Below are 25,175 nucleotides of genomic sequence, written 5' to 3'. Positions count from 1 at the left end.
AGAATAACGCTGGAGTTGGAAGAGGTGTGTCGCGATTCTGTAGGTTCGTGGATGTGGCAAATCGCGATTTCGGTTTCATATTGCATATCGTTACAGCCCAAACGTTAAGTTCTACTTAGTTATTTTGGTGAAAGTAACTCAAAAGTAATACATGAGTAATGCAACGCATTACAATTCTGGGACAGTAATATTGTAAGGTAATGAATTACTTTTAAATAACAGTAACAAGTAATACCTAATGTATTATAGTTTGGAAGTAACTTGCACAACACTGTGTGTATATATATACATATATATATATATATATATATATATATATATATATAGGCCTATATATATATATATATATATATATATATATATATATATATATATATATATATATATATATATATATATATATATATATATATATATATATATATATATATATATATATTTTTACAGGTAAGTCATTAAGAACAAGTTCTTATTTACAATGGCGGCCTGACAAGTGGAATAATCCCTTAGGGAAATGAAATGGTGCTAAAATACAGTAGCCTCTTAGAGTGAGATACAGGTTAACAGCTATAAGTTCATGTTCATTAATATTACTCAGTACGTATTTGTGTAAAAAAAAGTTGCTCAATCGTCACGTTTATTAGACTACTGCCCCTTTAAGACCGAATGCAGAACTCTACTTTACGCTTTTGCAAAAGCGTCCTATATGGCGCTTTGGGATGAGAACGGGCTCTAATAGATGTCTGATGCACCATCATTTTCTCCCAACTATTTACGTCCAATTAAGACATAAACTGTGTTTAAATGAATCTCAGAGCAGGTCATTTTATATTTTATGTATATTTGATGGTTTAGATGCGCACATGCAGCCCAAAATGAGGCGATAGCCTACTTTTCTTGTCTCGTTTTAGTGCATTTCGGAGCGCGCGTAACAACGTCTCTTGCGCAGACTTTTGTGCCTTAAATTAAGTACAATCAACTTGGATGTTTAAGTCAGTTCAATTTAAATGACATTAATATTACAAGGTACAATTACAATGTATCAAGGACACCTAACCAAGCGTTCTAACAGTTGAAATAAGGGTTGTAGAGTAGTTACATACTTTGGCCACCAGATGGACTCGTTACTTTTTAAATTGTTCTGAGCAAGAAGATCATAATGACACTTATAAGACTAAACTAACCCACCGAGACATTACAGCATTAAGTTACACAAATTAAATAATTAAAAAATAATAATAAATTAAAAAAAATAAACAAACAATACATTTCAGAAACATCCCTTTCTAGCAGCCAATATACTGTCACATAAGTTTGTTTTTTGTTTTTTTAAGGACATAATACTTATCACTAATACTATAATAGGCAACTATTTAATTGTTCATTTTAATAGTAATAAGTCTGTGGCATTATAACTGTCTGACACTAAGTAATTAAATGCTGAACTTTGCTGGCCAACTTCAATAAATAATAATAAATTAATTTATATGCATAGAAGGGCTAAACATGCATCAGTCATCACAACGCTGAAGACAGGAATGTAACTGTATGATTGTTGCATAGCATTGTGCTGCTGCTGATGATGTGGGCAGTGTGTGTCGGGTGCGCGCGAGCACCTGAGCTGCAGCTGCAGGGGTTTGTTTCCATAGCGAGCGCGCTCACTCACTTCAGCGGGAACACGGTGGACTTCCTGATGCCGGACAATGCGTGTATTTCGCTCGCATTTACGCCATAGAGTCGCGTAAAGGGACGTAAGCGGAGCGCGGACGCGAGCTACAAAGGTAAATGCGGATTATTGATCAATTGTGTTCGGGAGATGTTGACTATGGTGAAGTTATGTGTGTTTTCTGTGCTAAAGTAGCGCTAGCGGGGCAGTTTGAGCCCCTCAGAGTCAAACTGGCTGTGGGAGGGAGTTTAAACCTTGGAGATAGGGCGATATGATTGATTGTACATGTCTATTAACTGTAACTGACAGAAATACTGCTTTGTTTACTCTAAAGTTGTTTATAATTGTATTCAATGAGGCCTAGCGAGCCAAACGTTCGGACGGCCTCCAGCAGTAGGATTGATGCAGATGGGCTGTTGATTATCACAAATGACGCGCGCTGATTGGCTGAGAACATAGATGCCAAGCGTTGATTGGTTGAGCGTGCTGTCTTTCACGAGGTGTCCCGAATGCCTTTAAATATATGGGCACATACATGATATTGTGGAGACGCAAGATTTGAATGAGTTTATTGTAGATTATAACATTTGAAATGCATAAAACAAATTTATTCCGATTTAAAATAGCCAGATCATAGTATTGAAGGAAACAACTGATATAGGTTAGTCAGTTTCCTGAGATTTCCACTTACCAAAAGTACTGTGATTTTTTACCAATGTAATAATAACAGTATTCTTTGAAACACCTAGGAGCATAATGTTAATATTCAGTGTATGTTGAGGCTTATTTAGTAATTTGTTTGCTCAACTCATGAATCACTGCCTCATTAAGTAGCAATATTACATTAATAACTGTTCATAATTTATATATTTTGTCAGTGTAGTTTATATAAATCAGTGCAGATCCTATATGAAGCGTTTAGGTGAGTGTGTGTTTTCATGCTTTGGTGTCTCACATTCTGCTGAGCTTTGGGTTTCGCATTTGCTGACCACACGCGTCACTGTCTTGTTAGCTGAGCCTTTCTCAACATCACTTAAACAGAGACTTTTACATGTGTGATCCAGAGCAAAGAACGCCCAAGATTCATACTTAAAAAGTATCTTAAAAGAGGAGGCACTGGGATAAAAGTCAGTTAAATTAAGATAAACAAACTGTATGATCATGTTTAATTTTTAAACAATTCAATAGTGTACTTACAATTTATTACATAGAATTCATTAGATAATGTATTGATCTCATGAGGGAAATTGTGGTTGCAAGCAGCAGACACAGGCAACACTTTAGGTTACACCATTTTTTTGTGAAATTATATTATTAACTGTGTAACTTGAATACTTTTGAAACCTAACTTAGAAAAAAAAAATGGATGCTATAAACTGCTAATATTGACCTGAAATGGTCATTTGAAAAAATTAAACATTGATTTAAAACTAATTTACACTTTTACAAAAAATGGTGCACAGTAAAACTAGTAAAGTCTTTTTAAGAATATTTAGATTTTTTTTTTTTTACTGCAAAACAATCCAACATTATATATATTTTTTCTGCAGTTTGTAAACCTCAAAGGGATGGTTCACCCAAAAATTAAATTCTGCCAAAATGTATCCTTCTCACATTGTTCCAAACCTGTATGAGTTTCTTTCTTCTGCTTAAAACAAAAAAGAAGATCTTTTGAAGAATGTTGGTAACCAAACTGTTGATGCCACCCATTGACTTCCATAGTAGGAAGAAAAAACATGGAAGTCAATGGGGTCCATCAACTGTTTAATTACTGACATTCTTCAAAAGATCAGCTTTTGTGTTCAGCAGAAGAAAATTCACTATGCCCATTCAAGCATTCTCCCAGTAAAAATGATAGGGTGGTTTGTAATAAGACTAAAAGATAATGGCTAAATGTCATTTGGTAAGATTTTGCTAATAAAAAAGAAAACTGAGATCAAAACAGCCTGAAACCCCCAGACACAGTCACAGCAGCAGCAGCATCCCCGAAGCCTTTGTTGTGCTTCTGACTGCTGTAAATGAAAGAAGAGGCAATCATATAGGCTAGGCTAGCTGAAACACACACAGATTTTTGATAAATGACTTCAGCTGGAGAGGGGAGCTGATGAGGAACTAGTTTATCCCACAGATAAGGGAAAGAACACTTCCTGTGTGTGCGAGAGAGGATGTACCATGACAACAAAATGGAGCAAAGCTTTCATAACTGGTACATTTGACAGTTCTCTGCTAGGTACTGTTGTAGGGAGCCGTTATTACTTTCGTAAAACACTTCCCTCTACCCAGAAACACAGACACACATAGCCATTGTCATCTTGTTGCTTGCCATGCAGGCTAAGCATTATAGCTTAAATAAAATTTAAAACAATTGAGTTTTTAGCTCATATTGTTATATTTTAGTGTTTGTTAACTTTGTCTTAATAGCATAGAATGTTAAAATGAGCCATTAATCCATTCTCAGACACAAAAATAAGATAATTATTATTGTATCATCCAGTATTTTATTATCGTGCTTAACTTTTGAGTACTGATGTAAATTAAAGGTGCAGTAAGCGATTTTTGAAAAACATTTGAAATAAATTGAACTGAGCACCACGACAAACTAGCCAATCGGCAGTAGGGGGCAAATCCGCAGTAGGGTTGCACAGACTAGTCAACTTCAATTCTCTGATTAAAGGTGCCATATGTATTTTTTAGCGGCCTCTATCGGTGATGTTTCAGATTACAACCAGTTTTTACAAGAGCGCTCGTACTCTAGCGCATGCTCGAACAATAAGGCCATCCTTAAAAATATTTTGGTTTGCAGTAACAGCAATTTTTTAAAAAAAAAGGGTCGGTAGGTAGGTCTATATTTTTTTTTCCAAGATTCAGTGTAAAAAAAAAGGTACAATTTTGGAGATGGTGATCGTGAATTAAAAAAAAAAAAATGCATATTGTGACGTCACTGACTGGGTCTTCAAACTGTGCATCCACCGCTAGGTGTTAATGCAAAATACGACCAGTTACATTTTAGGCTAGTCACAAAATGTATAATATATCTATTTGTTATGCATATATACTGTACATGAGATAAGCAAAAACAAGTAAACACATGGTCAAACAAAGAATACAATTAAACAAAGATACAAATTAGCCTATATACACAGTGCTTTAATTTCAGGAAGGTCTAAAATTAGCTACTTTTCAGTTAAGTGTCGCTCTCTCTGAAAAGAAATTTAATTTAGCTAGTAATCAAATGTAAAATGACACTGCATAGTTTATCATAGTTAGATTAATGCTTATTAAAGTTTAAGTTATTCATTCAAGAGCTGTGAGTGATTTTTATCTGCCTTTTGTTGTTTGATTCGCATTGGCTCAATCGTCACGTTTATTAGACTACTGCCCCTTTAAGACCGAATGCAGAACTCTACTGTAATAGATGACTGATGCACCATCATTTTCTCCCAACTATTTACGTCCAATTAAGACATAAACTGTGTTTAAATGAATCTCAGAGCAGGTCATTTTATATTTTATGTATATTTGATGGTTTAGATGCGCACATGAAGCCCAAAATGAGGCGATAGCCTACTTTTCTTGTCTCGTTTTAGTGCATTTCGGAGCGCGCGTAACAACGTCTCTTGCGCAGACTTTTGTGCTTTTAATAGCTCTTTTAATGATTGAACGCGTCCGCAGTTTAGCAACAGTACAGACTGCATTTTACAACAATCACCGATCGTGCTGATTCTGACGGTACGTTTGGGCTTTAGGAAGAAATGAAGGAAGTTGCGCTAGACTAATGGTTTCGTCTCAAATATCTTCTTTTTATAATCTTTGAAAGCGGAAATCTAAAATACAATTAGAATAATATCCCAGATCTAAAGTATAACCACGTTCTGTCCTCATTGTCACTCATTAAGCAGGGCTGTCGTGCTGTGCGCGCTGTGGCTCCGGGTGAGAGATCGCTCTCTCTTCTGGACTGCGAATAGCAAAATTGCATCACAGACAAATTGTTTAATATTTTTATTAAATATAGAAATGGTTGATATTCAGCCCCGTTGCCCTTTTAATACCGGGTACCAAGCGGGAACACTGAAACGAGCGAACGTACAAGCCATATTGGCACGCGTAACGTTAAACCAATGGTGTAAACATAATCTGATGAATATAACGCCACGGGTTTTTATTTAAGAAAGAACGTAGCCTACGTTTGTAGGCTATGTAGACACAAGCAACTTTCACAATACTAACTAAAATATAATTAATATTATTTTATTGAATTTGAATTAGTCGTTTGAAGAGTAAAAAAAAAAATCGGTCGGTCTGAACGCAAGTTACAACCGGCAAGTCGGTCGGACTAAAATGAAAAAAAAATAAAAAATTGGGTCGGCCCTAAATTGACAGGGTCGGTCGGGTTACGGCAAACAAGAATATTTTTAAGGGTGGCCTAAGAGCGAGCACTCATGATACACAGCCACACTGAGACGTTCAACACACCGGAAACTCATGTAAACTCCCACTGCACTGTTACAATAATAGGTTACGTTTATCAGCTTGACGTTGAACTAATGCTCCATGCTCGCAGCGTGATAACGTTACATTTGTGGTGTTATCTAGCATAAGGCATTTCACTAACTATTCGTGCATCTTTCACAATCATCAATATCAACATAGGTGAATGTATAATATGATAACGAAAACAGTTAATGAACTAAACTGAACAATTTCAGTGTAACAGTAAGATCGTAGGAAGTAACATTACTGTACTGAACGAGTCTGGAAATGTGTATTATAAACAATATGATAGTAGTGGGATGAGTGACGTTAGACAGCAGATCTACAACGCATTCTGACCCCAAGGCGTCACCTTTGACCATGCTTCAATATTTGACGTTTTAGGCGCCCTTTAGCGTCACTTACATGACGCGATCCTACGGCGTCATCTAACTGACGCTAAAGGAAAGCGTCAGTTAGAGGACGCGGTTAGGTTTAGGTCTGGGGTGGGGGTAGGATACACGCGATCCTCGGGCGTCATCTAACTGACGCTAAAGGAAAGTGTCAGTTAGAGGACGCGGTTAGGTTTAGGTGTGGGGTGGGTGTAGGATACACGCGATCCTCGGGCGTCATCTAACTGACGCTAAAGGGCGCCTAAAGCGTCAGATATTGAAGCATGGTCAAATGCTTCCCAAGGCGTCAGTTAGGTGACGCCTTGGGGGTGAGAATGGGCTGAGACCTAGTACATAAAATAAAAGTTGCAGATAACCTACTTTTTGTTATCCTGGAACAGTCTTTTGTGTTCATTTCATGTCTCATATATGTTGTAGTTTACCTTGCTATTTCATTACAGTTTACCATTATTTAGCATATGAAAATTTGTAATTTATCCCAATAAAAATAGCGGAGGTCTCTCCATAATTCAAACACTCTGGCGATGTTGATCCGTCCTAAGTCGATCAGATTCACGTTTGGCCTGACGAGCTTCAGCAGATACATTATAGTTTTTTTTTAATATATTTATGTGGAGTTTGTGTTGGAGTGTGTGTTGTGCTGGAGGCAGGAGTTTTGTGGTGTTATCAGACTCATGTCGTCAGCTTCAGTGCCAACGCATGATATAAAAGGAGAGAGGCTCAGGAGCGAGCATGTACGTCACATCCGATGGATTTTGCAGAAAATCCGAGCCGGAGGCAGTAAAAAAAAGATTTATTTTAGATGAAAACTTACATATAGCACCTTTAAGTTTGATATTGCCGAGTCACTAATCATGGCCTGTAGAGGGCGCAACAGGATAAGAAATCGGTAACGCTTCCTTTTACAGTACAGTACTTACACTGAACTTACCTAGAAAGTACTGGCTAATATAAGGTAAGTACATGGAACAGGGGTAGGTTCAGGGTTAGTACTAGTTATTACCCAGTAATTGTAGTTACTAAAATAAGTACATAGTATTTACATGGGTAACTGGACTGTAAAAGGAAGCATTACCAAGAAATCTTTGAAGTCCACTCCACTTTAAAGCTCTGTGTCCAAATAGTTAAAAATAAGTGCATACTCTGAGAGCGCTCCACGAGACCATCTGGATGCTCAAAATTGATCTGGTGAATGCACATTTTAAACAGCTTATTGTACACGTAAATTAATATGTGTTCTGAACTAATGCGCTGCTGCATTGTAACGCACATACAGACAGTAGCTGGTACATCATGCACAGATCGCGCAAACACTGAAACATTCAGTAGCGCAGAAATCAATAAAATAGCTTAGAAACTGAAAAGTTCTATATTTTGTAGTCACTTAAAACCCACAGCTTCACTATAAGTAGAGAGACGCTGCCAGGTAGAATGAATTCTCTCACGCAATCTCTCTTTCACTAATGCAAACGTAATCATTACTGTGGTACTTTATCTGTATCTGATTTAAAACGAGCAGAAATCTGTGAGAAATGTACCAACCAAAAGACAATAATAAAATAAGCTGTGCTCAAGGCAATCCGCGTTCGAGTCTCAGCTCGAGGTTCAGGCTTATTTAATGACTTTATCAGTGACTAGTCACCGTCGACTTGACTTTAATAACATAAACGAGGGAGGGGATGACAAATGATTTAAAAGAAGATGTGCAGGAGTAAATCATTTGTAATAAATACTGCGATCTTCCTTTTAAAAAAAACACAGCAAACATAGTCAATTTTGATTTCATGGTGACTTCAATGAAATGTTTGAAGCAGTGATTAAAACAAACTGAATTGAACTTCTCATGCAAGTTATGAGACCAGCAGTGGGCACAAACCCTCTACTGGCATGATCTTTAGGAGATATAATGGGCTATTAAAATGTGCATTTCTCAACAAAGTAAAACAGGTTTTATTATGTAGCCTATGTATATTTAATATATAGCTCAAGGCTGTTGACTAACTGCAAAATCTCCACATTCCTGAGCTCCTGCCCTGGCACTGAAGGGGCGGCCGGTGCTGGTACTGATGCCCACTGGCAGAGTGGCTCAAAACGAGACGGTCAGCCCACACACACAAACACACACACATTCAGAGGTTAAACCGAGGAGAATGTGCCTGGGTGGTGCGGTTTTGTTGAATGTACTAGTTTAAGTTCACCGTCCTATGGTTGTTCCTCTTTGTGTCATGCTATTGACAGCCCAGATCATGTGAACATATGGCCACAGTAATCCCAGCGTTAATACCAGATTTTCCAGAGTCGCACCCCAACCCCCACCCCCCCCTCTTGCTCGCTCACCTGGCTGCTGTCCTCCATCTGATTTGAAAGGGATAGTTCACCCAAAAATGAACGTTCTGTCATCATTTACTCACCCTATTTGTTCCAGACCCATGTGACTTTTGAATTTTCCATGATGTTTTTGAATACTATTGTTCACACTTTTACATACAATGAAAACATATAGTAACCAGTCAAGCTAAACGAAGGACAAATATACCCACGTAAGTTTATATGATTCGAATGCTGTATTAAATGTCTTTGTGCGAGGAAAGCCACTGTTTGAAACATCTCTCTGCTGCGTTTTGGTAATTATAAATAAAATACATGAAACGTTCTTAGAGATTGTAAGAAGAGCCAGACCGATATATCGGCAGGCCGATATTATCGGCCGATATTAGGCATTTTACAAACTATCGGTATCTGCAGTTATAATGGCCGATAAATGAATATTTCAAAAATAAAATAAAAATGGATGAAACACGCTTCAACCATGTCATGTCTGAGTGTTGGAGTTGTATAAGTTTGTCCACCAGAGGGCACTCTACACTGTCCCTGGCCTGTTGGCAACACTCGTTTATAACGCGCAACATATTGTAGCTAACCACAAAGCTAGCTAATGCCACTATCATCAGTGGAATTAAATGAGCTTTGTTAATTAATTCATGAGCTTTGGTTCCTTCACTGTTCTGTTGCAACAATAAAAGAAAGAAGTTTCTTTTTAAAATGCATTATCATATTATTTTAATTAAAACTCATACATAACTACAAATAACTAATGTTAGGGAAATCTGTTAATGTGTTGTTGTGCGTTCCTGAAAAAAATAAAATAAAAAATATCGGTCGATATATCGGAATATCGGATTTTAAAACCAACAAATATTTGTATCCGTATCGGCCTTCAGAATCCTTTAATTGTAATCCTGTTGGTTTCATATGGTTTTAACAACATTTTTTATTTAAAAGAAACAAACTATTTGAAATAAAAATAAAAGCATACTAGCCTATTTTATTTCATCTAGTATATTTAGTTACATCTATTGTACAATGACTAAAACTGAAGTTAAATTTATGAAATATGTAGACATAAAGAAAAAATGAAAATGGTATATAATATAAATATGACTAATTCATCAATAATCTCTCAATTATACTAAATTAACACTGTTATGGACTACTTGTATGACACTTTTTTGTCATTTTTGGTCAGTTTACTTTAACTACTTTCATTTACTTTCACTGACTGAATGCAAACAATGTGAGGCTAAGTAAATTATGACAGAATTACATATTTCGTCGAGCTATTCATTCAACTGAAAGTTTGCTCATCACACAAGCATGTCAAGGGAGAGACTGTGTTCCGATCCCGTGTCGACCCTTATCATTTCCTATCACCCCGGTCTGCATCATCTTATTACAGTGATTACCTCCTCTCGCTGCCGTCCCATTACTATCATCCACATACACACACAATGAAAGTGGTCATTACTTTACTATGGTGAATGGCGACTGCAGGAGGCAGGGGTGGTGTGTAAGTAAGTGAGAGGGGTTATTAGTCATCCTAAATGAAGGAGTGAGATGAGTAAAATAAGAAAAGGCAGGAAGGGTGGGAGTAGCGGTTAGCTATTTTACACCCTGGGTCATGACAGCGAGCCTGATACCACAGTACTGATATCATCACTGTGTGTTTGTATGTTTGTGTTTGGTGCAGAGTGAGGAGGAGATAAGCTTTCAGTGGGTCTTATGAAATTGACCACTTTTGATAAGCTTTTAAGCTCCTGTTTTTTTTTTTTTCTATCCCAGCTTAATGTTCAGAGACAATAAGTAAGCCATTTTTGGTTGACTTTCCAAAAAGTGTTGACTGTCTTTTGGCACTTTGGCACAAAAAGGCTCTGTTTGTTTAATGCTGGGTTAAATATGTTGAAGAGAGGTGTGCTGTTACTTTTATAAGTAATCAGATTACTTTTGCCAGGTGGATGATAAAATGGGTCATAAAAAAGTCCAATCGAGTTATAGCCATTTCTAGAGTCCAAAATATAACCTTTTTTTAACTGAAAATAATCTAGAATCATTTAGAAAATAAATTTACCTTGATTTGTTGTTAATAGCCTCAACCCCAACCAAAAAACAAACAAACTATATAACATAATATAATCACATAAAACTTCATAGGCTATTAATTCATTTGACTATATTGAGTATATGTTAATTATAACCTAAATAGTGTCAAAAAATTATGTATATTAAGTTTATAATACATAGTAAATATACTTTCTCAGTTCACATTCAATGTTAAAGGGATACTCCACTTTTTAGGGAAATAGGCTCATTTTGCCACTCCCCCAGAGTTAAACAGTTGGGTTTGACCGTTTACAAATGTATTCAGCCGATTTTTAGATATTTAGAAGAATATCAGTAAACAGACAGTTTCTGGTCTCATTGACTTCCATAGTATATTTTTTCCTGCTATGGAAGTCAATGAGACCAGAAACTGTCTGTTTACTGATATTCTTCTAAATATCCAAAAATCGGCTGAATGGATTCGAAAACGGTCAAACCCAACTGTTTAACTCTGAGGGAGTGGTAAAATGAGCCTATTTCCAAAAAAAAAAAAGTGGAGTGTCCCTTTAATGTTTATACTATTTAATTGCATAATTGTTCACATTTATCAGTTTAGACCTGAGCAATTATCTACTTTCGTGATCTACTTAATACTGCTCAGGTATTTATGGTAACAGCTCACTTATATATACAGTTGCTCATAATACTGCAGATTATTACCGCGTTATAGGCCTGTAAGTCAAACAACACTGCGTTAACATGAATTATATTGAACCTGCTGAAATGTTCCTATAAATATATTGTCTTTTCCAAATGTGCATTCTGAGAGATTGCCCTACTATCCTGCAGCAGTCTAGTGCTCGTCTTCTCATTTTTGTATTCCCAGTTGCTCCAGTATCAAAAGAAAGAAAAAAAAAGCATTTCCACAACTTTCCAAAAGAAGGAAAAAATATAGCCTATAGAGAAATTGATTACAGCAGTCAAAAGAGAGAATGATGTCAAGTTTGCCGTCACTCCCTCAGCCGTTGCTTTAGAAACACTCACACAGCAGAGTTAATGATTAAAGCACTAAAACTAAAGCACTAATGAAATGACAGCACTAAACATAATCCTGACATTGGTACCTGAAATGAAACGGTTAAACATATTTAATTCATCTTAGACAGTATACAGAATATCATCTCTCCTGTCCAGGAAAATCTGCTTGTAGACACAAATTTTAAGTGGCTTTTTGTCAACTAGGTGGGTATAGTACATTGAAAATATGCATAAATGGAAACTAACTGGCTGTACTGAGTTAGTTTACATAAACTGATAATATCAATTGAGATTTTTTGATGTCATTATAATGTGCTTTTAAATTCAAAGCCCCTTCTGACTGGAATAACCTGCCTGGGTCTTTAAGATCTGTCACATCACTGCGTTCTTTCAAAATATCTCTTTTTACTTACTTGCAAGCAAATGACTGCTGTAAATGTTTTCCTCATGTGTGACTGGATATTGTTTCATATACACTCTATATCTGTGATACCTATTATTATTATTATATCTTATTTTATTATTATTTTTTTTTTTTAATTTATCTTTTATTTATTTATTTTTTCTACTCTTTATTATGTGTAGAATATGGATTTAGGTTTACGTATACATTATGTATGTATTGCTTGCATGTATAGATGTGTATGTGAGGGCTAAATGTTGTCATGCATTGTAATACTGCAATATGTCTTATATATGGATTTGTTCCTAATAAGGAGTTGATGGGCCTGGTGGGGCGAGGTGGGATGAGGTAGAGCTTTTGTGTGAGTGAATGTACAGTACATGTGTTGTATTATTTTTGTTTTGTCTCGAGGACCCCCTCGAAAACGAGATGTTTCATCTCAAGGGGTTATCCTCAACAACAACAACAATAAATGTATTATATATATATAGACCAACCAAATATATCAGTCAGCCAAATGATGCATATCAGGGTTAAAGATTTTGGTCATATTTCCCACACCTAGTAGTAATTGTATTAGTTAGTTATGAGAAAAGCTCTTGTAAAGTATGCCATACGGGCCCAAATATTTGCTTCCAAAAATTATTTTAGGCGAGGTTTTTGACACCTGTATATTTGAAATATACATATTATTATGACTCAATGATTAGATTGACATGCAAATAACACTCATATGGAAACTGAAGCCTGTTTTGTGACATTCTACCTTCAATTCCTGGATCACGTCTGGTTTGGATGGTGGAATGTTATCTTTGCTCTCTTTTGGAGATAACAGTGGTTCAGCACATTTGGCTGGCTGACTGGAATGCTGTGGTTTTCTGTTGGATCTTTAGTTTTTTAAGGACCTGTTTCCAATTGCTTGCAATGAGAATTTACAATGGTTTTCTTTTTGTGTTAAGGATATATTTGTTGTATATGTGTACAGGTCATGAGTGCCTTGAGGAGAACAGCCGTTGAGAAGACCCTCACCTGGACCACACACCCCTACCAACCCCCGGCATCACAGTATGAGTGAGTACATGCGGAAATCAGCAGACACTCACCTTGTGGCAAATAGCAGTTCTCAGTGTGGTAAATGAATAACTTTTGGTAGTCCACTAAAACAATATATGGTATCCACCTTAATTTTTAATGAGGAAGTAAGCAATTTTTGTGTGAATTTGTGAGACTTCTGATTCGTTAACCTCATTCATTTAGGTAAACAAAAGTTTGCCACAAAAGTTTAATGTGTTTATGAATATAATAAGTTAAAAGAATATAAGAAACACCATTTTGCAAAACCAAGCAGCATAACGTGTTTGTGTTCGATATACAATTTTTGCCCGATAACCGATATTAGCGAATAAATCTAAATCCAAATTTGTTTATATTTTTTTGAGAGCCAGATTACAAAACCATAAGTCTCACCATTAAAAGCCATGTCTGAATAACACAATTATACAAAAACATATATATAAAAACATATATATATATATATGACAGACTTGAGCTGCACATGTCGCACTTAACTCTGATTTTAAAGTGATTTTAAGCAATTCAAAACCGAACAGTGCACATCTGAAGTGTCTCAACTGAATTTTTCTTATCTCAACGATAACATTAAAAATGAACATACACCATACATCGATACCAATATGGTGGCCGTCGTGCATCCCTGGTTTTTGTATGGCTAAAATAACCGAAAGCAAATGACACTGGAAGCTAGGCACATTCAAGCCATCTCTAAAATAAAAATAAGGTCTAAATAGGATTATAATATTGGCCATTGATTGGTTATTGGCTATAACACAAATCAAATTATCAGGTTAACGGAATATTGGTGCATCCTTATCAACTGTTAAAATATCTTAAAATTTGCTAGTCCACTAAATGCTCGTTCACACCAAGCATGATAACTATATCATAACTATGATAACTGATAACTAAATGTAAAAGAATAGTTCACACCACAACTATAATGATAACGGCATAGAGAAACAATATCATTGGAATCACTTTCACAACGATTTCTTTCAGCTAATGAACGATAAAAACTTTTTCATCCAATCAGAATCCATCCGGCTTTATAAAGCTGGAGCATTTAAAGCGGCAGACAATATAAATTGAATGCATGCATAATAAACCAAACGATATTGTGCATTGGTATGGATACTAACAGTTATCGTTATAGTTATTTTATAGTTGTGCTTGGGGTGAACAGGCCCTTAAAACAGTGAGACAAGAAAAAGAGGAAAGAGTAGTTTTACTCTTACTCTTTACTCATTGTTTTAGCCGACTACCAAAAGTTACGATATTTTAACACTAAATTGGAATATAAATGCAAAATGAAAGATAAAAACTGGACAAGAGTTGCTGAATTAAAATGGTCATAGTGACAAATAAAGTAGCATGTTGCCGGTCAAAAACATTTTTTTTTTTGTTTGTTAGCATTTTGCACACTTTCATATACCATTTTTTTTATTTATTTTTTTTTAAGTAGCCTATATACAGTGTGATAGTGTGTCATTCCGAACACAGGCAGAGTTATCAGAGATAACAGCAGAGGTGGCCGGGTGTGTCACTGTGTGAGTGAATGTGATAAGACTTTGTAATGTGACCACTTTATTTGTAGATGCATTGTTCTACAAATCTGATTTAAAATCAGCTTGAGCTTTATAAAATCTAGTTAAAGCACGTCCCTGATTCGCATCAGATCAACTCGGAGCCTTCGGTAAATTCCTGAAATAACAGGATTTTATGGGAGTTTGACGTGCAATCTCACAGATGGTGTGTTTTAGGACTGGAGTGTATTTAAGTGTGTGCAGTTGCTGTGGCGACTATGGGCCGATTGGATTGGTCTGCTGCCATGTCGGGGGATGGCTGAGTTGAGACATTTAACTGGATTACACAGTGTGACCCCTGTGGAGTGCACACTAAACCAGTAAACAACAGTAATAGTGCTACATACTGTAGCCAACTAGAACTTCTCAGTACAGTGAATGATAGTGATCTGACGTGTCATTGACCCTTACTTGATTGAACTTTGACAGCATGTTACTATAGGCCCGTTCACACCAAGAACAATAACTATAAAGATAACTATAATAGAGCCACACTAACACAATAGTGTTCTGTTTTGACATCTGCTCGAACTCTCTAAAGGGGAAATATCATACAAAATCCACTATTTTAGCCCTTAAATGCATTTTGTTGTATATTTGGAGTTTTTATAAGTACAGAAAAGATGAAATTATTCTCTTCAGGTGCTTCGTTTATGTCTTTATATTCTGTTTTGGTCATATTTTTCAACCTGTTTAGATTTTTTTGTTGTCTATGACGTTTTTTGAACAATTACGTCACCGCATTTGCAGCGGAACTGACATATAAGGACATTGACTACCGGCCCAACACTTCGAGCAATCCGCCATTATTATTTCTCGCTCGGATTTTGTAGTCCGAGCTCAATGATGCAGAAGTTATGAGAGGGCAAGTCAAAATGTTCAGTTGTTGGATGTACGTTAGTGACCTGAAGCACTTCAAATATTCCCACTTCAACAACCTCCGCCAGTATAAAGAAGGGTTTGGCGATCAACTTCGTCTGAATGAGGGGTAAATTCCTTCTACCTTTGCAGACGACGAACAGAGCATTTCGATAAGCTGTAAATATCGTTAATAAGAATAAAGTACTTTACTTTCTTAAAACACATGGTGGTCATGGTTTAGCAGTACCTTTGTCTTTCTTTGTTTTTGTTTTGAAGTAACGTTACACGTCTGCAGTATTATTGTTCTTGAGTTTCATCAATGGTCATTTAGCTGCGTTGTTTTCTGATGCTTTTCTAATCGTATCATATTATCAATACAGATTTTAGTGGTAAGATTAAACCGTAGTCATTTATCTTGTCAGTGTGCTTGTTTTAACAAGAGAAATAGTCGACTTTCACTTGTTATAACTAGGGATGAGTCACGATCTTCGAATGGTCGAATAGTCGAAATGCGTTCGAACTTCGATCATAAAATAGCTTTTTCGAATATCGTTATATTTTCGTGCAATAATTCCAATGTGTATTTAACATAATTGACGCAGCGCCTACTGACACAGATCGCGGAGCAAGGTATTTTCCTGTTAGGGACACAAGGTGTCACTAACATGCATGAAACCCACTACTGGGCGATCTAGGATACCAGCTTTTTGAACATAGTGTAAACAAACAACAGAAGAAGAGCACTGTCGTGAATGCACTGAATCGGGAATCGGGAGAAATGCCTACTGAACCACCGGCGGCTAAAAATCCACAAAATGACGCCCTCTCTGCTGCAGCGATTGCGGTCTTGTTTGGCGAGGATAACATCGAGCAGACAGCAACAGCGACAACCGAACTCTTGCAATACTGCCAAGATACAGTATGCCCACCAATGAACGCTGATCCCATAACATGGTGGAAGGCCAACGCGAAGAAATATCCCCGCCTGGAAAAGTTAGCAATCTCCTACTTGAGTGTGCCTGCGACATCTGTGCCATCCGCGCGGGTGTTCTCCGCGGCTGGACTAATCGTCAACAGGTTGCGCTCGCGTCTCCTTCCAGAACATGTTGATGACGTGCTAATTTTTCTGAACAAGAATATGACATAAGCGTTATGCTATGAATAGTTTATCTTCATCGAAACGAATTTGTTTAAAAAGTCGGTTGTTGCCGGTTACAAGGCAGGTTCGCATAAAAACATTATTACATGATATTATTTTTTGATCGAGCGAGCATCTGGTTTGTCGATGCAAAATCGTTTTTTGTGCTTTTAGTTTTTTCTTCTTCCAATTATTCTTCTGTGTTAAAAAAATGACGAAAACATGTCACTTGTTCAATTAATAAATCGCTAAAGATGGAATTAGCCTCCCTTTCTGTTATTGTGTGAGTGCGTTTTTTTTTTTTTTTCTCCGATTTTCGAACGATAATCGTCTTTTGCTCCTCGATTTTCGAATGCCATTTTTGGCAGAAATTCACATCCCTAGTTATAACACAATACAGTTACATACTGCATCCATATGAAGATGCAGGTTCGTTGTACGTTGTTCGTTGTACGTTGTTCTGCAGGTTCGTCGTCGTCGTCTTCAAATCGCTCGCTCTGGCTCGAACATGTAAGGCTTGATGGACAAGTCTTCCGTTGTTGACATTTTGTTAACGTGTGAATAAAAATGTTCTTTAAAGGTATCGTAATCGTATATCTCTAATCCAACTACAAAAATGGCCGAACGGGGTAGATTTGAACCGAATGTGAACTCAGCGACCTGGAGAGCGGGTGGAGTGTGACACATCTCCTTTTTATTTAAAGGGGCCGCTTCAAAACGAGTTGCTCACAGACGCACATCAGAAAAGGGGTAGAAAAGGGGCCTGTGGAGCTATAATAATGAGGAATTCAGAACCAAGAATCGGAGTTATGCTTTATATAGACCACAAATGATTTATATGTAAAAATGAATGATTTAAAAGCATGATATGTACCCTTTAAAGCAGGATTGGTTGTCAATGTTTTTAACATTCATTAACCCAAAAAAATGTTTTAATAGTGATTGTTCCAACAATATCGTTCCTCTGTGCCGTTACCGTTGTTGTGGTTTTGACTTTGCTAATCTTTTAAATTTAGAACGATTTTTAAAACCATATTTTTATTGTAATCGTTTGGCCGTGAACTGAAATAGTACAAGTTTTCTTGCATTTTTGAGTGTTTAAAGGGAGTCTTCAACCAAAAATGAAAATTCTATCATCAATTACTCAGCCTCAAGTTGCTCCAAACTCATAAGACCTTGTTCAAAACACAAATGAAAATATTTGAATGAAACCTATAGATTTCAGTCCCTGTCCTTGTTTTGACATTATACCAAAGCGTTGATGTTTCGAAAAGTTGGTAAGACATCGTAATAATAATCCATATGAATTGTGTGGTTTAGGTTTAGTAATGCAAAAGGAAAAACTTTATGTTAATGGCATACAGTTTTGAAACGACATGTGTGAATAAATGAGGGCGAGGAAATAATGATACAGTTTTTGTTTTCGGATTTACTGTTCTTTGAAAGTGATGTTCAACAAACATTTTACCAAACGCACTAAGTTCTGGGAATGGAACCAGTAAGGTTTCTTTAAAATCTGAAGCTAGTTACACCCTATCCTTCTACATCTCTCACAGTCTTGATTCTTTCATCTTCAACATCAATCAGGACAGAAATAGAGAAATTGCACAAAGACCAAAAGCGGTGACTGTGAAAGGCACCTGAAATAGCCAGACAAGCACACACAATGTGTGTGTGTGTGTGTGTGTGTGTGTGTGTGTGTGTGACTCGTGAGGATGTGGTGTAGACAATATAACCCAGGGAACGCAAATTGCAGCCTGTTTATTAGCTTCCCTGTTTCTTCTGATCTCATTTTCAGCCACTGTTTTAGTGTAGAGTTTTGGTAGTACGGACTATTTTTTGACCTTGCTGGTAAGTTTTGGGACTAAGGGAGGGAGTGTGTGTTTGAGTCTGTTTGTGTGTATCTGTTAATTACACTCATTACCCCCTGTGACTGGCAGCACTAATGAGAGAAATGACTCATGCAGACCAGGATTAACTGAAATAAGCACCTGAAATGAGATGAAGGGGGCTATAAAAAAGAGAGAAATATGCCTGTAGTGGTGTCATGTTTCTTAATTTATAAAAGATTTGGTCATAATTTATGATTGATGTCAGTGATAATGTACTGTGACGCAGGACGGCTTTTCCAGCTCCCAACAGAAAAGGTTTTATGGATCATACAGTACTTGCTTGTAGAATGCTAGGAAAAAAATGGAGCATGTTATATTATAAATTTGAATTATAAATTCTGAATATTCTTATGATAATCGTGTTGTGTGTTTTAAACATTCCTCTGATTAGCCAGTGTTCATCATCAGATTAACATTTAATTATGAATAATTGACAAGAACATAATGATGTTTTCCTACTTGGAGAAAAGCTCTAGATATGTCTCAGTTCTCTTCTTCAGCCTAAGTCTATGGGATTTGTGCCAGTTTATTGGGTTTTATTGAATGCCAGACAAAAATGTAAAATTTGCTTAGAAAAGTAAAAAACATGCCTCTTTTAAAGAAACAGACGCATTATTTAGGTATCATGCAGGTTTGTAGCTCAAAAAGTGCAGGATGAGTTATTTAATAATTTAATATCCTTATATACAATTTTAGCTTTATACAAGTTTACGGTTTGTTCATAGCTGTTAATAATAATAATAATTATATCTATTTATTTATTGCAAATAAATAAACCAATGAATTAATTAATAGTAGCTACTAGTCAAACATTAAAAAAGAAAAAGGCATATAGAGCTGTCATGTGACTTTTACCCAGATGCCCGTGTTGAGCTTGTGGGTGTGTTTGCACAGCTAACTATGATCACAGGAAGGAAGTTACTCAGGAATGTGATTACATTTCATGGTAAACAGTGGAACATGAGGAAATGGATCCTGTGCCCTTTTGCTGTGTGTACACACACACACACACACACCGAGAGAGATAGATAGAGAGAGAGACTGCCCGGATTTGTTATCCAACCAAGGTAGAATGAGACCGTCACATAAGCTTTGTTTCAAACCTTGGCTTTTTAAGGCATCATAGGCTCTCCTGATGCAAAGGATCTTCTGGAGATTTTCTCCTTATGAAGAACGATCTTAATCGACCACTTATGATATTATCATGTCATAATGATGTCTGTGATTATGATGTCTGTGTCTGTGTTTTAATTGCCATTTTAAATATTTTTATATTTAAATTATGCATCAGTTATATAAGTTAATATAAATTATATCAGTTAAATTATGTTTAATTAACAAAGTTTCGGGAGGAAATCATTGAAATGATCTATCCAATCAGCACGAGATGAGGCCTATTCAGGCCTGACTCACCTATGTTCCTCGACAGTTTTCTGCATCCCTCCGCCACCCCAACTCCTCACTATCGGCTGGTTCCTATCCCAGCCAAAGATACGGGGGAGTACTCTGGTTTTGGGCCAAATTCAGATCTCGGAGGCTTGGAAGTTTTCTTTGGTGCACATGTCTGGTTCAAGGGTATGTGTGTGTGTGACAATGATGCATACACACATAGGTGCACTCATAGGTGCATGATGGTGACTTGTGAAAAGTCATTTGTAAATTCCGCTTTACTTGTAGTCACTTCCCCACATGCATAGCATTTACTTTGCAATTCCCTATACAGGGATTATCAAACCTGTCCTGGGACCACCCCAGGACTGCACATTTTGGATTTTCTTATAAGAGATTTTTATTTGATCTGTAGGCTGATTCATAAGTGAAACATACAAACGCGTGTTTACAATGTAATGGGAAAATGAGCACTTTTGAGGAAGAGCTAATCAATGTGAGGAACATGGTTTTAAATATTGATCAAATTGAAGAGTTTTGACGTACTTGGCAAGCAAACTAGACATCCACAAGCAGAACTGTGTTTCCAGCTTTTTGAAGTGATGTCTGTAAATGTTTTATTACTTTAGAATGGATAGACATTCTTCTGATCACAAAATCTACACAAATATTTCACTCTTTTATACAACCATCTGCAGAGACTCCTAAGCCTAAGGGTTTTATTTTATTTATGTATGTTATTGATTTGAGATAAACCCTCCTCTAAAGTGTAGTTGGTCACTTAACATGCAAGTCAGATTTTCTCTTCATATCTAAGTGGGTGATTGGTGACTAGAATAAGTTGCATAATAATAGTCATAGTCTCCCCCATCTGACAAATGTGATAACAGTATTAAATTGTTTTACACGATATACCAATTTTATCTTTAAACTCCTATAACCCAGCAGTTACTGCTAAACTCTCAAGAAACAATAAATAAATGCATCAGTTAAATAGAATAAACAAAATTAAATAACCATTACTTTGCATGTGAAACATAACAACATGGATGAGAGAGTGGCAAACAGGATGTGACAGACTGTTTTTTCTTCATAATCCACTATCCCCCACTCTCTCACTGGCATTTTTCCAGCAGTAGAGAGCGAATAAAAGAGGGGAAATTCATGCTGGGCATTTTGAGAGGTGCATTATGATCTGTCTTCTTCATCACACACACACTGATCGCGGTGCAGTGGGATGTTACCGTGCCTCTGCATATCTGAATCAAATGAATCCACGGTTCAGCATGCATTATTAAAGCTCAGCTGAGCCGTGCGCTTGCACTCCATTCAGCTTCTACAATTCCAGTACTGTTATCACATCAACTTAACAGTCCATCATGCCTGTTACTTCTGACACACTGAGGGTCTGGACCACAAGCTTTACTGTAGAAGTTAGCTGATTTCAAAGTAGTTATGCTTTGTCCACACTGATCAGTGTAGCAGACCCCCACAATTCAGACCAAATCCTGGTTCTGAACCTGTGATGTTGGTGGGCAGAACTTCCACAGCTCCCAAGTCAGTGGAAACTTGATCCAGTTCTGAGCAAGTATACCATCCCCAGGCAAGCACCAGCTTTAAGACTTTAAGACCTATTTAAAGACCAATGCTAGCCCTCTCAAGGACCAGATATAGACCAATACCAGACCATGTAAGAGCCAGACCCCCTAAGACTCAGACTAATACTTGATTCCTCTAGGTTCAGATCTGGAGAATTTTCAGGCCCCATATGGACCAGACCAATTAGAGCCCCCTTTAGACCCATACTAAAATGGATCCCATAAGATCGAGACCAATCCCAGGCCCCCTGTAACACTGGAAAAACTGACTGAGGAGCCACCACTCCTTGAGTGGACAAAGGACCTTGCTGCAAATTAATATTTGAACTCCCACTCCTGCACTATCGAGACAAAGGTCTCACCTCCCTCATCCTAATCTACATTTCTTCCCCTCATCCCCCACTCTTGCAGAAATCATCCAAACTCCCACAAGAATCTATATGGTTTTAATGTGAATAAATATCATACAGTTTTATACATGTTTGTAATTATTCGAAATGTCTCAGTGTGACTGGTCTCTTTTACACGCCTGTTGTGACTGCAGGTTTGGGTAAATAAAAGCCGGTCTCAAATAGAGGCACGGTCTGTTTTGTAGTTTGGGTTTGTATTTAGTCTTCTAAAACCCTTCAGATCGTCCACTTTTTGGTGGCTGCCAAAGCACATTTTTGTCCCGCCAAATCCTTTTTTGATCGTTGAGTGATGTAGAATATAAACCGCTGCGCTTGATTGGGCACGTAACGAGCAGAGAGAGTGTACTGGACGCGCGCACTCTCGCACGTCTTCAAACAACACGAAGCCTTGTTGTAAAACAAAAGCCTGGTCTATTATTTGAAGTTTTACGGTTATAAGGTTTTTAGGAGTTGAGAGATAACATGCACACGAAGGAGGTTGGATGGCTAAACCCTCCTGCTCTCAGAAGGTGCTAACTCAATGCTAACTCCCAATAAGCAAATTGTACCATGTAAATCAACTTCTGCCCATAGTAAGTCTGGGAGAGTGATCATTGTAAATTTCCACTATAAGTAAATTTACATATGAAATGAGGTCTGGCTATATAATGAAATGCATCTAGAGATCAGGGCTTTTTCTGTACTTCAGATGAGCCTGTGAGCCTGAGTCCGCGAGACTCTCAGCTTCGCATAGCCTATTTCCTAATGTCGGGTTCGTCTTCTCTTTATTTCAAAACATTTTGTTTTGTTTTGTATTGATTATCTTTGAGCTGATGATTTGATGACTCTAACTGACTGAGTTAATTAAAAGGAATTAGTCAAACTTTCGCTTATAGGCTATTTAATGATGCACAGATATATCACAGATAAAAACCTTTTCATTTATAGAGTCAAATGAAATAATGAGAGAATACATATGAAAAATGTATTGCATTTAATCAAAATACCTTGTCACAAGAAAAGACCTTCACAGACCCATACCCAAACCAACACAAGAGCCCCTAAACCTTAAGACATATTTCAGACCCCTCTACAGCCGTACAGTAGATCCCCCAAGACCCAAACCAACACAAGAGCCCCTAAACCTTTAAGACATATTTCAGACCCCTCTACAGCCGTACAGTAGATCCCCCAAGACCCAAACCAACACCAGAGCCCCTAAACCTTAAGACATATTTCAGACCCCTCTACAGCCATACAGTAGATCCCCCAAGACCCAAACCAACACCAGAGCCCCTAAACCTTAAGACATATTTCAGACCCCTCTACAGCCATAAAGTAGATCCCCCAAGACCCAAACCAACACAAGAGCCCCTAAACCTTAAGACATATTTCAGACCCCTCTACAGCCGTACAGTATATCCCCCAAGACCCAAACCAACACAAGAGCCCCTAAACCTTAAGACATATTTCAGACCCCTCTACAGCCGTACAGTATATCCCCCAAGACCCAAACCAACACCAGAGCCCCTAAACGTTAAGACATATTTCAGACCCCTCTACAGCCATACAGTAGATCCCCCAAGACCCAAACCAACACAAGAGCCCCTAAACCTTAAGACATATTTCAGACCCCTCTACAGCCGTACAGTAGATCCCCCAAGACCCAAACCAACACCAGAGCCCCTAAACCTTAAGACATATATCAGACCCCTATACAGCCATAAAGTAGATCCCCCAAGACCCAAACCAACACCAGAGCCCCTAAACCTTAAGACGTATTTCAGACCCCTCTACAGCCATACAGTAGATCCCCCAAGACCCAAACCAACACAAGAGCCCCTAAACCTTAAGACATATTTCAGACCCCTCTACAGCCGTACAGTATATCCCCCAAGACCCAAACCAACACAAGAGCCCCTAAACCTTAAGACGTATTTCAGACCCCTCTACAGCCATAAAGTAGATCCCCCAAGACCCAAACCAACACAAGAGCCCCTAAACCTTAAGACATATTTCAGACCCCTCTACAGCCATAAAGTAGATCCCCCAAGACCCAAACCAACACAAGAGCCCCTAAACCTTAAGACGTATTTCAGACCCCTCTACAGCCATAAAGTAGATCCCCCAAGACCCAAACCAACACAAGAGCCCCTAAACCTTAAGACATATTTCAGACCCCTCTACAGCCATAAAGTAGATCCCCCAAGACCCAAACCAACACCAGAGCCCCTAAACCTTAAGACATATTTCAGACCCCTCTACAGCCATAAAGTAGATCCCCCAAGACCCAAACCAACACCAGAGCCCCTAAACCTTAAGACGTATTTCAGACCCCTCTACAGCCATAAAGTAGATCCCCCAAGACCCAAACCAACACCAGAGCCCCTAAACCTTAAGACATATTTCAGACCCCTCTACAGCCATAAAGTAGATCCCCCAAGACTCAAACCAACACCAGAGCCCCTAAACCTTAAGACGTATTTCAGACCCCTCTACAGCCATACAGTAGATCCCCCAAGACCCAAACCAACACAAGAGCCCCTAAACCTTAAGACATATTTCAGACCCCTCTACAGCCGTACAGTATATCCCCCAAGACCCAAACCAACACAAGAGCCCCTAAACCTTAAGACGTATTTCAGACCCCTCTACAGCCATAAAGTAGATCCCCCAAGACCCAAACCAACACAAGAGCCCCTAAACCTTAAGACATATTTCAGACCCCTCTACAGCCATAAAGTAGATCCCCCAAGACCCAAACCAACACAAGAGCCCCTAAACCTTAAGACGTATTTCAGACCCCTCTACAGCCATAAAGTAGATCCCCCAAGACCCAAACCAACACAAGAGCCCCTAAACCTTAAGACATATTTCAGAC

General features: G+C 37.7%; 1 protein-coding gene across 1 annotated transcript in view; it reads left to right on the top strand.

Moving 5' to 3' along the window:
* The first annotated feature begins 1,642 nt into the window (after positions 1–1,642).
* usp6nl (USP6 N-terminal like) overlaps positions 1,643–25,175 on the top strand; it is a 61,298-nt gene continuing 37,765 nt past the window's right edge. Inside the window, exons 1-2 of the mRNA XM_039668598.2 lie at positions 1,643–1,781; positions 13,353–13,438. Coding sequence (XP_039524532.2) covers positions 13,435–13,438 — 4 coding nt within the window. The 5' untranslated portion in view covers positions 1,643–1,781; positions 13,353–13,434. The remainder of the gene's footprint in view (positions 1,782–13,352; positions 13,439–25,175) is intronic.

The sequence above is a fragment of the Pimephales promelas genome, chromosome 24 (assembly GCF_988280905.1).
Source record: "Pimephales promelas chromosome 24, fPimPro1.hap1.1, whole genome shotgun sequence".
Classification (NCBI taxonomy): Eukaryota; Metazoa; Chordata; class Actinopteri; order Cypriniformes; family Leuciscidae; genus Pimephales; species Pimephales promelas.
The sequence above is the reverse complement of the archived record's forward strand: the minus strand, read 5'-3'. Positions and strand labels throughout refer to the sequence as shown.